The sequence below is a fragment of the Myiozetetes cayanensis genome, unplaced genomic scaffold (assembly GCF_022539395.1).
Source record: "Myiozetetes cayanensis isolate MyiCay16 unplaced genomic scaffold, myiCay2020 scf14, whole genome shotgun sequence".
Taxonomy (NCBI): Eukaryota; Metazoa; Chordata; class Aves; order Passeriformes; family Tyrannidae; genus Myiozetetes; species Myiozetetes cayanensis.
In genome coordinates, this window is record NW_026087048.1 from 14,231,539 (window position 1) to 14,248,930 (window position 17,392).

The window sequence follows — 17,392 nt, forward strand, 5'->3', positions numbered from 1 at the left end:
ACTACATTTTACTGCCTTGGAGAACATGATGTTCAGTCATGACAGAAGTCTTTGTATAATGAAGAAAATTGAACTTCAAGACTTGGAGGTTCTGAGACTCGAAAGTACTTTTGGATTATTTAACCATTTGAGGTGACACTTCAGTATTGAAACAAGGGCTGTAGAACTCACTTTTGTGCTTCTGATGGCTCTCAGATGTATTAGCTCCCCTGCACATTAATACCTCTATTGCCTGTGCAAATACTTCTCTTTCCTGCTGCTTGCACTGTAGACTCCTGATCTTTATAACATGATCAGAATGCCTTTGTGATCTTTCTGAGCCCTGGAAGAATGCCCTGCTGCCTTTTTCACTTTGTGATAAATTTATGGTGTGATTCAGCATAAAGGAAGGGAAGAGGAAACAAATTGAATCCAGTGACAAATAGCAGAAGGGCAGAGAAAAGGAAGATGCTCTGGCAGGGTCTGCAGAGGCCATGTTGTAATTAAGTGCCATAAATATATAGGTAGATAAACAGAAATGCAGAGGAAGCTTGTATGAAGTTCCTTGGAGCAACCTCCATGAACAGCGCAGACAAGGCATGGCCATTAATCCACGCAGAGAAGTCAAGCTTCTCCTCCTTCCTTACTCTGAGCACTTGGGCTGCCAGAAAATCATAGCATTTGCAGCAGGAGCGATGCCCTTCTTAGCACTTTGTGAAAGTGCTACTGAATTTCTCCTCTGAAGTCATTTTAGCTGCATATAGCACTGTTATTTACAGTGCGTGCGTTTGTGTGCACTTCTATAGGTCAACTGACTGTGTAGGTAACACCACCCACATATGGTGCCTGCCCATGTCAATCCATAGCTCATTTACACTTTATTTAGGCAAGCAGCTCAAAGCTTAAAGCAAAGTCCACGTTCTGTGCTTGCCTACGCTGTGCTGGCTCCTCTAGTGTGACTCCACTCCGTTTCCCACATGCGTCTCCCTTCAAACTCCGTGTCTACAGCTGTGTGTGGCAGCAAATGCAGGGGAACACTGGAGGGCCAGCTGGCTGGGAAACCCTTGAAAAATAATGGAAATCAGGTGTCCAAAATGAGTATGTGTTTAGATGTGTCTTGGCTTCCCTTGCTTCTCCCTGCAGAGAGCAGTGATTCAGTATTAGCTTTGTTTTTTGCTCTCTGTGAAAATCATCCCCTTTTGATGGTTAGATATGGGAAGAAAAGAGCTTGGTGTGACTTTTGGTGACTTTATCTTGGCAGACACTGCGTGCTAGTTCTACATCTGTCATACAGATGGAGAGACACTAGGGAAAAAAGAAGCCAATAAATAAAATTAATTTTGGGATCTGGATGAAGCAGAAAACCAAGATCATATTTTGTCTCATTATGATGTTAGGCAGTTGTAGGGAGCTGGGATGACTATACTCTGAGTAGATGGATAGAAGCATATTTAGCAACCTGAGAGGTCTGTTCCAGCAACCCAGCCCAGTGCTGTTCTGCTCTCTGTGGAAACCAGGACCACATGTGGGAGGCAGGACTTCTAGGAACGACAGAAATTGGGACCACACGGTACTTTACATTCTACTTTAGGTTCCCACTGAACTTGGTACACTTTAATGATAATTTTTTTCTGAGGCTTTGGGTTTTGATGATGCAAAAACATTCCTCTGTTGCCATATTGTTTCAGTGGAAAAGCATGTATTCAAATTGTTGGGCACTAAACTCAGTGCATGTGTGCTTGCAAGCTTACTGCTGTCTCACTGCTATTGTTTCCTCCTTCTCAGGACATGACCTTCATCAGCACAATGAATCAGGAAAAACCTGTCAAATCCTCCTAGTTCCCTGGCTGTGCAATTTGCTGTTCCCTTGCTGTTCCCCAGACAGCAGCTCTTGTCACCCGAAACACAGAAGCCAGCAAGTCACAAATGACAGCTGAAAAGTGAAGCATTATCAAAAGCTGTGTGAGACTCTGTCAAAGAGAACCTTTATATAGTAATTCTCCTTCTGAGCCTGGGAAGCTGTGTATCCCATCCGTGCAAGGAACAGAGAAAAGATATGTTCAAGTAACCAACACCAGAAATTGCACAAATCTATACATATTTTAGAGTCCCTACACACTGTCATCTACAGTATTTAGGATTCTCCATTCAGAATGGATGATGGATATAGAAACACAAACCTCTATCAAGGGGGCAGGGAGGCAAACCAAGTCTCAGATGACTACAGGTACCAGGATGGTAACTACGATGCTCCCAATGATGGCTACTACCGTGGCGGGGATGAGCCCGCTCAAGAAGAAGATGCCCAGAGTGATGTTACAGAAGGCCATGATGAGGATGATGAGGTCTATGAGGGGGAGTACCAAGGGATCCCACACCCTGATGACATTAAAGAGAAGCAGAAGAAGCGAGCTCCTGCCGTGGCTGATGAGTACAGAGACCGTGCCGACCTTATGGCTGAGAGGATGGAGGACGAGGAGCAACTTGCCCACCAGTACGAGAACATCATTGAGGAGTGTGGCCACGGACGCTTCCAGTGGACCCTCTTCTTTGTTTTAGGCTTGGCACTGATGGCAGATGGGGTGGAGGTGTTTGTGGTTGGATTTGTTCTTCCCAGTGCTGAGAAGGATATGTGCTTGTCCAGTTCGAACAAAGGGATGTTAGGTAAGTGCCGCTGGCAAACAGCTCTTCCAACGCAGTAAACAGCAGCTGGAACAGCTTTTCCTGGTGACCAGCTGATTTCAGGATATTCTGATGTTTCTCCTCTTGTGTTGTATGTCATGCATAGTCATGCTGGGTGGGTCTGACTCAAGAGAGGTTCATGCTACTGAGAAGGCAGCTACCCAAGAGCAGTGGAATTGTACTGAATGTGCTGTGGGCCCAGTGCTGGTCACTGCGGGCTGGATCTGAGCAAGGCAGCTCCCAGTCTGCAGGCCCAGAGGGCAAAACTCAGAGGACAAGTAAGTGAAAAGTTAAAGGTGGATCTAGCGACTCAGAATTCAAAGCTTTTAGAAAGTACAGGTTTTCCTCTCCTTCAGCCCAGAGTCCCAACTGGCAAATCATCTGTGCAGTCAGTTCCTTCTGCCTGCAAACTTCCCAGTCAGAGCAGTTTGCTCATATGTCCTGGATCAGATGTAGCCAGTGGAGATTTCTTTTTAGGTCTGTGGAATTCAATTAAAGTGCTGCATATGGATCAAAGGCTGAGGCTACTGGCAACATCCCTTTTGCATCACTATTGACATCTCCCTGTGGTCAAAATACAAAGGCTTAGTTATTGGGAGTGAGACTGGTTGGAAAGGTTTGGATGAACAATATTTTCCTTGAACAATAGGCAAGCCAAATTCCATAAGCCAAAGACAGCAAAGCCTCCCACATTTCCAAGAATCAGGAAAGTATCCAGCATGGCCCGTAGTGAGAGCCAGTCACGCAATAGTACAGTTCATCTGGAAGGAAAATAAAGTAGCTCTTGCAATAACTGCTTTAGGAGGAAGAGAGTGTGTCTTAATGCACATGTATGGGATTGCAGGGGAATCATCAGGGCCTGTAGCTCATACATTCTGGCCCAGAAGCCCTGTCTGATGTGAGGTAAATGCAGATTTGGGACCAGACCCCAGCCCTTGACTCAATTCTATTTGCATTATTTTCATGTGACAAAGGCAGTAGGTATTTTTCCCTATACAGACCTCTCTTCTTTGTGTTCTGAGGTCATAGGCACTTTTCTGTTTCTTCCTTTTACTTTGAACTTGAGGATCAGGATGTTTCTTGCTGTAGTTAGCTAGGTTTGTTCTTAGTTTTAGCCTTTATGAGTTTACTAACTATTTTTGCTTCACAAACCACCTAAAAATTCTAGCTCAAAATATCTCAGGTCAGATATTTAAAAGAAACCACTCACAATTGGATCCTGATTTCAAAGGGACTTTGGAATTCACCAGCTCCCTGTGGGACACCAGGCTTGGTGTCTTTTCAGTGATGAGACCTTTTTTGAAAAGCAGGTCATTTATTTTGGTGACTCTATGAAAGCTGAGATCTTCTGAAACTCTGACCCCATAAATATCCATCTCTGTGGAGCTCAAGCTCTGGCAGGCACCTGAATGAGAAAACTTCAAATGTCACAAGAAAATCTATCTTTGAAGTATTTCTGGCCCAGCCACAGGTAAAAATGAACACTAAATCTCCCCAGAGAGCTCGCTCTGCTTTTTCCAGCTCAGTATTTGCAAGGCTGAAAGTTCAGGGTGTTCTGATAAGCTCTGAATAAATAGGGAGACATTTGGGTCCTTATCCAATCCCACTTCCAGCCTCCCGCACGCTAACCGAGCCAATCTGGGACTGCTAATGAGGGGAAGAGAACTCTTCTTGCTGCCTTTTCTGCCCACTTTTAAAGACAACTTGTGAGAACCTGATTTTGCAGAACAATTTTTCCTATTCTCAGCTTGTTTGTTTGGAGGATCTGCTGTCAGAGCTTGCATTCACACTATTTCATGGCTTCGATATGAGGGGGAAAATAGAATTTTCCTTAAAACAATAAAAGTTGGTTCATCTTAGACTGAGACAGGGAGGAAAGTGGATATTTATGGTAGCACTCAGTTGTTACTGACTGGTGGTATACATGGGGCAGGTTTCTGATTCAGTCCATCTTATTTGTTAAACAGACTTTCTTGCCTGCTGGATATTTCTCTGCTGGTGGGTCTGAGGTTTGTGAGATGACTCTTTGTGAAAATGAATTAAGTGTGGCTTAGAAAGTATTAGATGGCACAGAGGGGCACTGATATGAGAAATGAATGCCCAGGGCATCAAGAAGTGAGGGTGAGAGCAGGCTGGAGTGGATACAGAGCTTCTGGAGGGCATAAGAAAGGAACAGTGCAGATCTCTGGGTCTGGGCTTTCTGCCAAACGCAGGGTGACAGCAGCAGGGGACAGAGGGTGTTGGAGGTTTGACAGGCTGCAGGACAGTGCAGGGACACGAGGTGTGAGTGCAGACCTGCCTCCAGCACAGGCTGGTGTCCCAAGTACTGCCCCTGCAAGAAGGTTTTCATCCCTTTTCTGAGCAGCTGTGCCATGAAAAATATCAGCTCTCTAAGGAAAAGGATGGGGAAGCACTGTTGCTGGAGACAAGAACATAATCTTCCTCAAAAATCTTTCCTGGGTTAGCTTCAGCACCCATCCACCTGCAATTAGAAAAAAGGTATCTCCCACAAAGCCCAGAGGCTCCAACACATGCTCATCTCCCTCTGCGATTCCATTCCCTGTGGTATTCTAAGCTGTTCTCACTAGGACACGTAGGGGTTGACTTGGTGGCAAGTCAAAGAGCTCTTCACCTCAATATCTGCCTATTGTGCAGTGACAGTCTTGCAAGAGTGTGTCTGCACAGAATGAACAGGTGGGTGATTGGTGAAGGCACAGCTTTCCCTCATATTATCACGAGGTTTTAGGGAAGCAGGGCTATCTACACATGAGCTACTGCCCCTTACCTTATCCCCATGTACCAGTAAATGTCTACAGATAAGCTGCTGTTTATTCCCAGCAACCATATTTATCTCACCACATTTTAGCCAAGGAAACATAACCAGGTTTTCCCAGGTGCAGTTAAGAGGCTTCCAGGCAGCTGCTAACATTTAAACACACGAGAAGGTCACAGCCATAACAAGAGAGGCCAGGAGGGAAAAAATGGGAAAGAAGTCTGGTGAGCAATCAAACTCCAGCAGAAATAGGAAGGGAGAAATAAGGGAGATAAAGTAGATGCCTCCTAAAGACCAATTTAGTGAATTTCAGCTTCTGTTAAAAGGACATTTTGCATTAAACACTCTGCATATTACGTATTTTTCCTCCCTCGGAAAGCAACCATGGGAAAATATCAAGGAAACTATGGCCAAATTATGCAAAAATTACAAATAAACAGATGCCCACAGTGTTTTATGAAATGTGTGAAGTGGATATGACACATCTTAGAAAACGTTTACATTTTATTCTGAAAATAAACATCTCACCATCAGATGCAAATTAACTGCTATTTTCACCCTAAATATCCCTAGTGGGACAAAACACATATTTGGAATTTTTCTGTTATGAAAAATGGTATTTTAAAGATGATTTCAAGGGCATTACAAAAAAAAAAAAAAAAAGAGAGAGAAGAAACAACGCTATATAGATTTTAGTAGTTTGATTTAATCAACTTTTAACTCTAGTTGTTAAGAATAAGTTTGGTAACATATAACATTATTTTTACATGTTCATTTGATAAATATGTTTTGCCTGAGCTTTCACCAGCAAGAGTCAGAACAATAATTAAATTTTAAATTATACTGAAACAGAGTATTCCTTGTCATAATGGTGGAGCCTATCAGAAACATAATTTTTTTTATTTGCTAAGGATAATTAGAAGAGTCATGAAATTTGTATTTGCTTATTTGCTGAAATGCACGCAGCATCATTATTTGGAGGAACTTCTTATAAATACATATCTTCAAGTGCTATAAATCACCTCTCAGAGGACTAAATATTGTATCCACAAGCACAGAGCAGTAAGTAAACAGCAAGTATAAAAGATGGTGAAACAGTAATGTTTTAAACTTCTTCACATCCTGCATATAAAAATCTCCAGGCAGAGTTAAAGCATCAGCCCTCCCAGATCCCAGAGCTGCAGTTGTACTATCGTTGTTTCACAGCTCAGTAAACTGAGGAAATTTTTAAGGGCCTTGCCCATAACTGTAAAACAACCACACCAAGGCTGAGAATAAAAATTGCTTTTTCAGGCACACAGCTCCCTTTTCCTTTTTATGATTTAATAATATTTTTTTTTAAGGAGAATATCATCTTACAGACTCTTAACCTCACAATGTTGGATTAAAAAAACTAGGAAGAAAGATCCTGTTAGTAATTATGCAGTTATGTAGCAATTCAAGCTCGGCTGTGTGAGTCAGGTTAAATAGGATGTGTAACAACATCCCTGCTTTTAGTTGTGTGAAGAGGATGTTTTAGTATCAGCTGAGATAAAATCTGGTCTCAGCTTCTCATTGACCTGAATTCACCTGATATGACAGTAAATCCTAATCCCCTCTACAGAGCTCAATGGCTTTTCTCCACTTCTTTTTTTTTCCTCTGGCTAAGCACAGACAAGCCCAGTCATGGCTGCCTTGCTCTGGCATGGCTAGTTTCTGCCTGTTTTGTTCCTCCACAGCTGTTGACCCCCAACACAGAATCCAGCTAAAGACCCTGATGAGACCTGCCCATGTCCACGTCCTGAGACTCGGGCACGGATTCCTGGCTGCAAATTTGCTTTTGGGCAGAAATGCTCCTGCAGACAAGGAGCATCATCACCTACAGTGGCAGGGACATATTAGGAAAAAAAAAAAAAAAAAAGATGTTTTTATGACTTGGGAACACCCCACAATGTGGGGATGGCTGTGTCCCCGTTTTCATCTGGCGAGTTCCAGCACGAACAGGTTTTTGTCGAACAGCGAAGGATTTGTTTGGCTTCCTCTGCTGAAAACTGAGCTTCAGCAGAGGGGCTGGGTGGGGAGAACCAGATGGTCCCATGAGTATTGTGGTGATGGGCAAGTCCTGTGGGGGAGACTGTGAAGCCGCCTGAGCGTAAACAGCCGCCCACGTCCTGCTGGCAGCGCGCGGAGCGTTGGGCGTGCGTCCCCCCTGCCCGCACCGCGTCACAGAACCCGTGGGCTCACCCACTCCTCCACCTTTGGCTCCAGTGTGCAGGATCCCCTTCACCTGAGCAGCCAGATTCGCCCGATATCCACACACAGATCTCTGGCAATGGAAAGCTGCCTCTCCCATGGGTGATTCACTCCTCGGTGTCAGAGCCGTCAGCTGTAGAAGTCCCACTGCTTGTACTAATCTACAAGGCAGGCGTAACGGGACAAGCTTTTTGTTTGATTTCCATTTGCAAGGTTAAGTTCATTCATGGGGAAAGCACTAATAAGCCTACAAGGAAGAGCAGATTAGAAATTTCAGGAAGAAAGGGAAAAAAGGTCACTCAGCCCTCAGCTCGTCCTCTGTTGAGACCACCCCCTGTTCTGGCACATGCTGGCCATCACTGTGGCACAAGAGAATTAGGACTGCCACTGCTTTATTCCTTTCTTTCAGTTACTTACAACAATTGGATCCTGTGGCTTGTGGCATCCGTGTCCCAGATTGTCCAGACCTGAGTCATAGAATTTTGTTTGCGTCCATGAGGTTCATCCCTAACAGATGCTACACGAGTAATACAGTATTTGGATTTTGGTTTTATTACAGTTTGAACTGCAAGATATACAAGATCCTAATAATTTTCTGTTGTCCAAATGCCTTCCCTCTTCAACAGCCTCTTTTTTCCCATAGGATTGTACTGGTAGTGGTCTGGGATTTGAAGGCAGGTAGGAGCTTTCACTATCCTGTGGCTCCCTGCAGACCAGAGATAACCCTGCACTTGGGCCCAGGCAGTCTCCTCACCTTCCTGACAGCCTTAAGGACTCTGTGAGTAATTCTTCTTATTGAGCTGTTTGGTTTTTTTCTACTAAAATGTTCTGTTTATTCCCCAAGTTTTTGTCCTGTCTTAAAAGGGATTATTTTCAGATGAGCCTCTTCTTTAAGAACTTTAATCCCATTAACTAACAATGAGATAAATTCATGCTTGTTATGGAGATTTAGGTAAACCTTGAATTTTTTTGTTTTCTTTCTGAAACCCTTACAAGTCTACTTTTAATTATATTGAAATAGCAAAAATACAATTTAGCAGACACATAGCTGTCTACCATATCTTCAATATGTTCCTTTACATATTCCTAGAACTTCAGCTCTTAAATCCACAATTCCTGTCTAACATGGAGCTCACAACTTCGGTAAAGGCTAATAAGTTTCTTAGTGGGAAAATGCTGAATATGTTACTTCTTTTCTAGTGGGAATAAGCCCAGTCAGTGGTCACATATTTTCCTTATAACTTCAGCATTGGATGAGTCATAACCCAAAATTTATTCTTAGAATTTCAGCTCTTTGGTTTTCCACAACTTTTATGGGAGGCTGTTGCAGACCTTCCCACGGGCATTCATTATACTCCAGCACTTGTGGAATAGTCTGCAAATAATGGATTATTCAGAGCTGCCTTTACCATTTCATCTAAGCACTGTACGTGTCAATCTGGAAGCTGAGCCCTCCTAGCACAGTCTAAGTTTGTGTGGTTTGAAGCTGGGGTTAGAAGTCAACTCTGGTGCAGACCATTGTAATGTTGTGCCATAGAATATTTGGTGGTAGAAGTAACCCAGCAAAAGAAATACAATTTCATGATCACTTTTCTTGGTCTACTTCTCCTTAAAACTTGACTTTCCTTGGTATGAGCTGGATCTCTTTCAGAGATAGCAACCATCACTGTGTTCTCCAGAAGACTGTCCTGCAAGGAGACTGTATGAGTAACTGTTCTGCTCCTTCTTGGGTCTCTGCCACCTTCTTGTTACTCCAGGACACAGCAATCTGCAAAGTAGACATTGTTCTGCACTTTGGGTCCTGAGATCCATCAGCTGACAGAGTGTTTTATAGCAGCTGCCCCAAAAATTTTAATTATTTTGTCCAGAACATGCAATCTTTCCCCCTCCCAAAAAAAGACTTCTCCATTATAATTAAGTGTCCTTCTGATTTTGTTTCAACCCTGAAATACACATTTCCATAACCAGAATCCTTCCCCTCAGAACCTGGCCAAGCAGACAGTCCCTGGTTGTCCCTGAGGTTTCCTTTACTACAGATTTTCATGGTTTTAAATTTCTTCGGGATTATGCATTGGTTGGTTTATCATATATGATAACTAATTAAAGCAACATCCTCTGAGTGAGTTTGTGACATTAACAGCTCTGCCGTGTTCTATGTTGCTCACTGTTTGATGGATGCTGTGTTGCAGAGGTGCAATCTTCCCTTCCATCACAAGTTTGGGCTCACAGTCAGAGTCTGCAGGGTTTACCTAGAAAAGCAGCTTCACTTCACTTCTTGATGTCGAGTTTCAAGCACTGCCACATCCTGTGCTAAGCCCACTCTTACCCTGGCCTGTGCTGGTCACAGCACTCAGCTGCAATAAACCACCAGCTAGAAGACAGTAACAATCTCCTCCACCTCCTCCTGACCTGGGATGTTTTCTCTTACTAAGAGGATTTGGATGAACATCTGCCATCCAGGGATTTTCTCTGGAAAACAAATAAAAATTAAAAAAATTGAGTTTGGCAGATCATTTTTTCTTCCTCATCAGGGTCTGGCGGTGCTGGCAGGACTCGCTGTCAGATGGGTGCCAGCGATGCACCAGAGAGGAGACACAAGGGCTCATCATCACCTCTGTCTGCTGGCTGCCATCAGAGCTGCTCCATTAAATGCAGCTCAGGAGCCATGGTAAAAGCATGAAGCCATACAGCATTGCATTAAGATTCTTCCTTCAGAAAGGTTTTGGACTAAAACAGTTTTTGCTTTGTCTCACCACTGTCATTTGCACTTCAGTGAATGAGGTGAAAGTCAAAAGTAATAGAAATAGAGATCCCAGACTTTCAGATGTGTATGTATCTTCTCTTCAGATCAGTATCTGAAACCTTTACACACTTTCAGATCACTTCACGAGGACAGCTCTGGTCAGGAGGGTAGGGCAGGGAGTTGCAGAGAGCCACATGCTCATGGTGGAGGTACAATTGGGATGGCAAAAATCCTGTGCCACAGTTCTGGTACAAAGGCTTTTAATAGGCAAGAACAGATTTTTTGCCTTTGACACAGAAAATCCTGACTGCCCGTCAGGCATTGTGTGGATAGAAAAGAAAGAACCACTCACAGAGAGGTGACCCCACTACGGAACAGGGAGATTTCAGAATCTGAACTTTTCCAGTTCTGATCAGTGTGAGACAAGTGCCCTTCAAACGCTGCAATGGATCTCTGCTGCATAGCTTCTAATTTGTAGTGCATTTCAAATCAAGTGCAGGTATTTGCAATCAAAAGAAAGACAGAATCAGCTGCCAAGTAACTCTCTGCATTAGCCCTTTGCTGGGTGGCATAAAGCAGCCTTCAGCCACCAGACTGATTGTTTTGTTTAAACAATGAATTGCAAAAATTTCATTGTCACCTTGTTTCCCAAGTGATGTGTTTGACAAAACAGGTCCTGGTGCAGGTGTTGGCTCTCCAGAGAAGGTAAACTTGGTTCAAGGTGAGGAGTGACCTTCCAAAGGGTCAATCATGCCTGAAAAATGTTTCTTTAATTTGTATTTGTTCAGTCAGTGAATAGGAATGTTTCCTATTAAGGCAGTGTATTTACTTGCTCAGCATCCATTGCCTTCACTAGGGCCCAGGGATGCAGGAGCACTTCTGCTTTGCTTCAACCCCTGCTCAGCTGGGTCTTGAACCTGACATGCCCCCAGTCTCCAAACATCATCAAGCATCATTTTTTTTCCTTCAAGAACTCTCTGCACTGCAAGTTCTGCTTTCCAGCAAGCAGATGTTCTCCATCCTGAAATAGTTAAGTTCATCTGGATCACATCCAGCCGTGATCAGGCTCCATCAGGATCTCCATAACAGGACTCTGCTATGGGCATAGACTATAGGCAAAGACTATAATCCTGCCTGTGGGGTCTGAAATGATACAGGAGGTATTCTTGGGAGCAGACTCTTGCACCTCTGTTCTCCCCAGGAAACACAGTTGTCACCACCTTCTTCTGAACAACATCCGGAAAGTAGGTAACATAAATGAAAAAAAAAATTCCTTAACCTTTGACTGTTACTAATTAGTGCTATTTACACTGCTAACCCTATAAAGAAAAAGGCAATATAACCTCTGGCCTTTCTGGCAGCAGTGGCAGTAGAAGAGCCAAGGACAAGTGCCACAGTCTCCAGGCTAGAGTGGCAAGCACACAGTGAGATGGGTACAGACAGACAGTTTGGAGAAGGAACCCATTCTCTCCTATTCACCCTGGAACTAAATGAGTCATTGAGACTGTCTTTTGAGGACTGCATAGTAGAAGATCTAATGAAGTCAAGTTAAAAAGAAGAATCCATTTTTCCTAACAGTGACAGACTGATAAAACTAGAGAGCAAACTGTCAAGACAAGTTCTCCCTTCTCCTGAAATTTTCAGGTCAAGACTGCAGTCTTGAGCAAGATGTCCTATAGTTAGATGCCAGATCTTGGCTCAGTAACTAAGGAAGTAGCTGTGCTGCACAAGGTGAGTCTGGGTAACAGACTGATCCTTTCAGATACAGCTGTGAAAGGCAGAGAGTGAAAGAGATGAAATAATGCAAGGAGATTTAGTTGTGCTTCACCAGTCCCTCTACTCTCACAGCTTTTTGAACATAAACAGCAGCCTGACAGAGCCTCTCCCTGCACATCCTCCATCCCACTGCACTCAGGGGGGTCAGAGGAGTTAAGACATTAGACTTCTGTTGTATTGTTGGTGGCACATAGCTGGGACACGTGCATCCTAAGCTGCTTATGCCTGGCCATTGCTTACGTGCAGGGGATATGTGAGCAGTGAGGTTGGGAAGGAAAGATGCGAGTCTGGTCAAACGAGGGTATGTCCATATGGCATGTTGAGGTGCAGCAGGGAGTGATGCAAGATCATGGGCATGAGATGGGAAAATTAGGTTTCACCAATGGACAGAGTTTCTGGCACCTGAGATCTGGGGAGATGGGGGTTTCTTTACCTTATTGCACAGTTTGCCAGGACAGCATCACCTACTATATGGGCACTTTAAAATCTGCTTCTATGTTTCATATTATTTCCACCTGGTTACCAAACTCACTGTCTCTCCCTCTCTCTCTCACTTGCAGGATTGATAGTCTACTTAGGAATGATGGTGGGGGCTGTCTTGCTGGGTGGCCTCGCTGATAAACTGGGAAGAAAGCAATGCCTCATCATATCACTTGCAATCAATGCTGCCTTTGCTTTCCTCTCCTCCTTCGTCCAGGGATACGGATTCTTCCTCTTCTGCCGCCTTATCTCAGGCCTCGGGTGGGTAACTGGTGAATCCATCCCATGTCCTGGAGGAGTCTCACCACAGCTGGGCAGTTTGGGAGTGTGGGGTGGGAGAAAGAAGTCTGCTCATGAGAAACATCCCTGGTACTGAGCTGGGATGGCACAGCTGTTTAGCACTTGTTGTGTTGCCTGCCACATTCTTGAACCTTAGAGCCATGGTGGGAACAAAGTTTGGTCATTGACATTCTTCTGGTACTGCCCAAATTGCATAGGAAGGTGAGTCAGACATGATAAATGCCCACCTCAACTTACAATCCTGATTGCCAAGGCCTCCAGTGAGACCCTCAGCAGTTCCCATTGCCTGCCTGTATTTTGCCTCCCTAAAATGAGTGATCACAGAATTACAAGAGAAGATGTCTCGGTGAAGAGCAGGGCATTACACTGGTTTTGTACAAACTGTACAGGAAATTCAGCTTTCAGAGCATGAGAAGAACCTTGTTTGTCTTTGATGTCTAAAGCTAGTCCAGCCAAAGAGAGCTTTGCATTTTTCCTCCAAGTCTCACTTTTGAGCAGCATATCTGTGATTGTGACCTCCCCTCTTGATATGTTCAGTCCTAACTACAAAGACATTGAAGAAGGCTCTCATTCTTCCCATGTGCTGTTTTTTTTCTCCTCAGTATTGGGGGTACCCTCCCCATCGTGTTTGCCTATTTCTCTGAATTCCTGTCTCGTGAGAAGAGGGGAGAACACCTGAGCTGGCTTTGCATGTTCTGGATGATTGGTGGCATTTATGCTTCAGCAATGGCTTGGAGCATCATCCCACATTACGGTAATTGCTTTGAGCTTTTGAATTTCTACACCACCACATTCTACTACACTACCCCAAGCCCCTGCACAGGTAGGGATTAGTCAGTCCTTACACATCCCAGCAGAAACACCACTGAAAATAACAAATACCTGAAGTGCAGGTAAAGGTCTGACAAACTGACTGCATGACTGACTGGTTGATACTAAGGCTGTAAATAGGACTGATGAGGGCTACTTTCCATCAAAAGCTTCAAACATACCCCTTGAATGACACTGCCAGAGCCTGAGCTCTTAATCTATATGGAAAAATTTGACTGAGATAATATTGCAAAATTTGATCCAGTTATCAAAACTAAATAACTTTAATCTGGAAATTACTGGATACTGTGAATGATAGCAGGGAGGAGAGCACATGTGCTTTCCTTTAGCTAAGTGTCAGACTCTCAGGGCTGTGTACCTGGTGACACATCTGCTCCACATGGGGTGGGCTGGAGTCACATCTGACTTCACCTAAATGGGTTTAGGAATGGAAGAGGTTCCCTGTCCAGACCTGGAAATGAGAATGAAAAGGTAGATGTTTGTAAACTGAAACATATTTGTGCTCCAAGGGGCAGAAGTCTGCATGTCACATGGAATTCCTTGTAACTCGTAAATAACCTAGGAAAACATCAGAAGCAGATATCTACTGGAAAAGATTAATTTCCTCAGTATTCAGTGACACCAGCTGTTTGCAAAATCCTATTTGAGGAAAGTAGGACAGTCCACAAAAACCATGAAGAAAACCACTTACATTTACCTATCTATCAACCCATTTTTAGCACGCTTAAAGCACCTTCAGTATAAAGAAATATTCATGCTTTTGATTGATATGACAGAGTCTGTTGGAACAAATAGGCAAACTTATTGCAGTGGTGTCAGGTAGAAATAATTCTATTATCTGCAAATACGTTTGCTTTAAAAAGCCCTTATGTATTTACATTACAATAATTTTTCAAGTGACTTTTTGATGTTATGTTTTTACAGCTTCTCTTTTTTTTTATTTCCAATGTTCCACCTACTATTTTGGAACTTTATAAGATTATTAGAACGCCATGACTGGCTCAGATGAGACCTCTGCAAAAACCATTGCTTGAGGATTTTCTTATTATGTGACTGAGAATGTTTATAGGAGAAAAAAAAAAAGAATGAATTAAACATTACTTCTGAGATCTGATCCTAGGGAAAGTAATTGGAGCAATATAAGAATGACCCTGTACTTTCCAGTCCTTAGCAAGGGAATACCCAGCCTGGTCAGACACCAGGAAAAGCAGGAGAGGAGGAACCTCCAATGCAGGATTAGGATTTGGATTCTTCTGAATTTGAATCCCATCTCAAGTTTTGTAGGTCTGGAAAAAAATAAACTTGCTTTCCTAGCTCATTTCAATAAAATGTTTAATACATAATGTGATGCAGGAGATGGAAAGGAACTTTATCTAATGTGCCTCTCAGATCAGACGCTTAACCTTTGTACACTTTTGGTAACATCACTGAGCAGTAGTGAATTATGGCCCTGATTCCTGTACCATTTCCCACCCTTACTTGCCTACAGCTGCACGGAGCTTTTCTTATCAGTAGGTGATTTCTAAACTCAAAGATAAAAGAAGGTTTTTAAAGGGCAGAGCCTAAGCAAGTATGTTGCAATTTTTGTAATGAACATGAACTCGCTGCTGTCTACTGAGCATGTTATTGAGCATCCAAGAGCCATCAGCACTAAGGATAGAAAACTTTCAACCTGTCCTCCTGTCATACAGAGCTGTAAATTTCAGAGCTGCTTTATGAGAGAAAAACTCAGAATGCCTGGTCAGTATTTTTACTTGTTGGCTCTTGCTGTTTCCAGGCTGGGGGTTCAGTATGGGAACCAAGTACCACTTCCACAGCTGGAGAGTCTTTGTACTCGTGTGCTCTCTGCCCTGTATCGCCTCCCTGGTGGCACTGAAATTCATGCCTGAAAGCCCACGTTTTTTGCTGGAGGTAAGATGATTCATCTGAATGTTGCAGTCGGATATCAGCAGAGGACAGTAGGTCCCTAATGTGTCACTGTCTGTCTTTCTTTGTCCCATCAAACACACAGAGCACAAGCTCAGAGGCAGAGCCACTCCTACATGTCTGCACTAGCTCCACAGACTGCTTAAATCCCAAAGATTATAGACTATGGGGTCAATCACTGATGGTTAGTGTATCACTGATGGATGGAGTTCAGAAAGAAGGTGGCGAGGACTGGGAATTTTGTAAGTCCTACAAAGGCACTTTGAAAACATCTCACAGAATTTGGGCATGGAACTACAGAATCCTGATGGAAGAGCAAAGGAAGGAGTACATTTTACTGAGTAAAATACATAAACCTCAGACATCTTAAGCAAGTTATTCTGTATTCCAAATTCACAGATGTGAAATGTAGCAATATCTAGTTTAACTTAACCCTGCAAGCCTTTAGCAGAGTTGGGGTAAGAGTCTAGGTTTCCTCATCCATCTCCTCTTTCATCTGGTTTTAAAGCTCTATTTCTGACTCCTTTTCTGCCTCAGGCAGTTTTAGGACAACTCCTTTCTCCAACACAGAGATGCTGCACTTTGTGAATACCAGCCCTGCTTTCAGCACTTTACATTTAATGCAGCCAGTGCTGTCTGTGTGCTTCTCCACTGTGCTGGACCTCTAGAATTGGTTTCTGTCTGTGCTTTTATATGCTAAAGAGCTGGTATCTCCAACATTTGTTTTCCTTTTCTTTGCTGCTTTCAGATTGGTAAACATGATGAAGCCTGGATGATCCTCAAGCAAGTTCATGACACCAACATGAGGGCCAAGGGCGAGCCAGAGAGGGTGTTTACGGTGAGTTTAACAAAGCCATCAGTGTGTGAAAAGAAAGGATGGACATAACCTTCTTTGGTGCAGCACAGCACCACTTTATTCCTCCTTGGGGCTTTTTCAATGTAATCTTCCCCAGTAATCAGAAAAGGGACTCTGAGATATATCATGTACGTGTAAACTTAGATGCCAGTCTGTTTTTTAAAGTATTAGTCAAGTCTGGGAATTGCAGTGAGTACTCACCATTCCTGGTGTTCCCTCTATGTAATATAGACCAGTGATTTTCCAATTGCACATATGTTAATTGGTCTGCTCTAAGAGACTGAAACAAAATAAGAGAGAGATTAATCACGTGGGAGACCTGAGTCACTCCTTTCTCCCTTCTGGCTTCTAATCAAACTCTGATTAAACTTCATGTACTTTCTAATGAGCTTTCCAAACTCCACCTGCTTCACACCCAGTCTTTAATCTCTCCAAGGGAAAGTGGGATGAGTGGCTATTACTCATTAGTCTGCTGCTTGTTGTGAAAAAGGACACACCAGTGGATTCATTAATAGCAAAATCAGGGAAAAGGCTTATGCTGGGGTTAGCTGCAAATTACTATAATTCAGTTTTAAACTCCTGGTGAGCCGGCCAGGGAAGAGCTCTTGATTTGTGCTTTTAAAGATGAGATGACATGTGCTCTTAAAGGATGGAGAAAAAGAAGATACAGTTGTGTGTAAAACATGTATTTTTGATCAAGAAAGAGAGCAAGGCTTCGTGTTCAGCAGGGTTGTCAGGAAACTGGGCCCCCTGGGAGTGATCCTTCAAGGAAATCAGTTTTGTATCTGAGCATAACAATTGTGTGCAGCTTCAG

At 43.3% G+C, this 17,392-nt stretch overlaps 1 protein-coding gene across 2 annotated transcripts in view; it reads left to right on the plus strand.

Annotated features, from left to right (window-relative positions):
- SV2B (synaptic vesicle glycoprotein 2B) overlaps positions 1-17,392 on the plus strand; it is a 65,933-nt gene that overhangs the window by 32,477 nt on the left and 16,064 nt on the right. For both annotated transcript variants that reach the window (XM_050309287.1, XM_050309288.1), the window contains 5 exons: positions 1,765-2,643; positions 12,746-12,926; positions 13,568-13,719; positions 15,574-15,707; positions 16,471-16,560. In XM_050309287.1, the coding sequence (XP_050165244.1) occupies positions 2,133-2,643; positions 12,746-12,926; positions 13,568-13,719; positions 15,574-15,707; positions 16,471-16,560 (1,068 nt within the window). In that variant the 5' untranslated portion in view covers positions 1,765-2,132. The remainder of the gene's footprint in view (positions 1-1,764; positions 2,644-12,745; positions 12,927-13,567; positions 13,720-15,573; positions 15,708-16,470; positions 16,561-17,392) is intronic.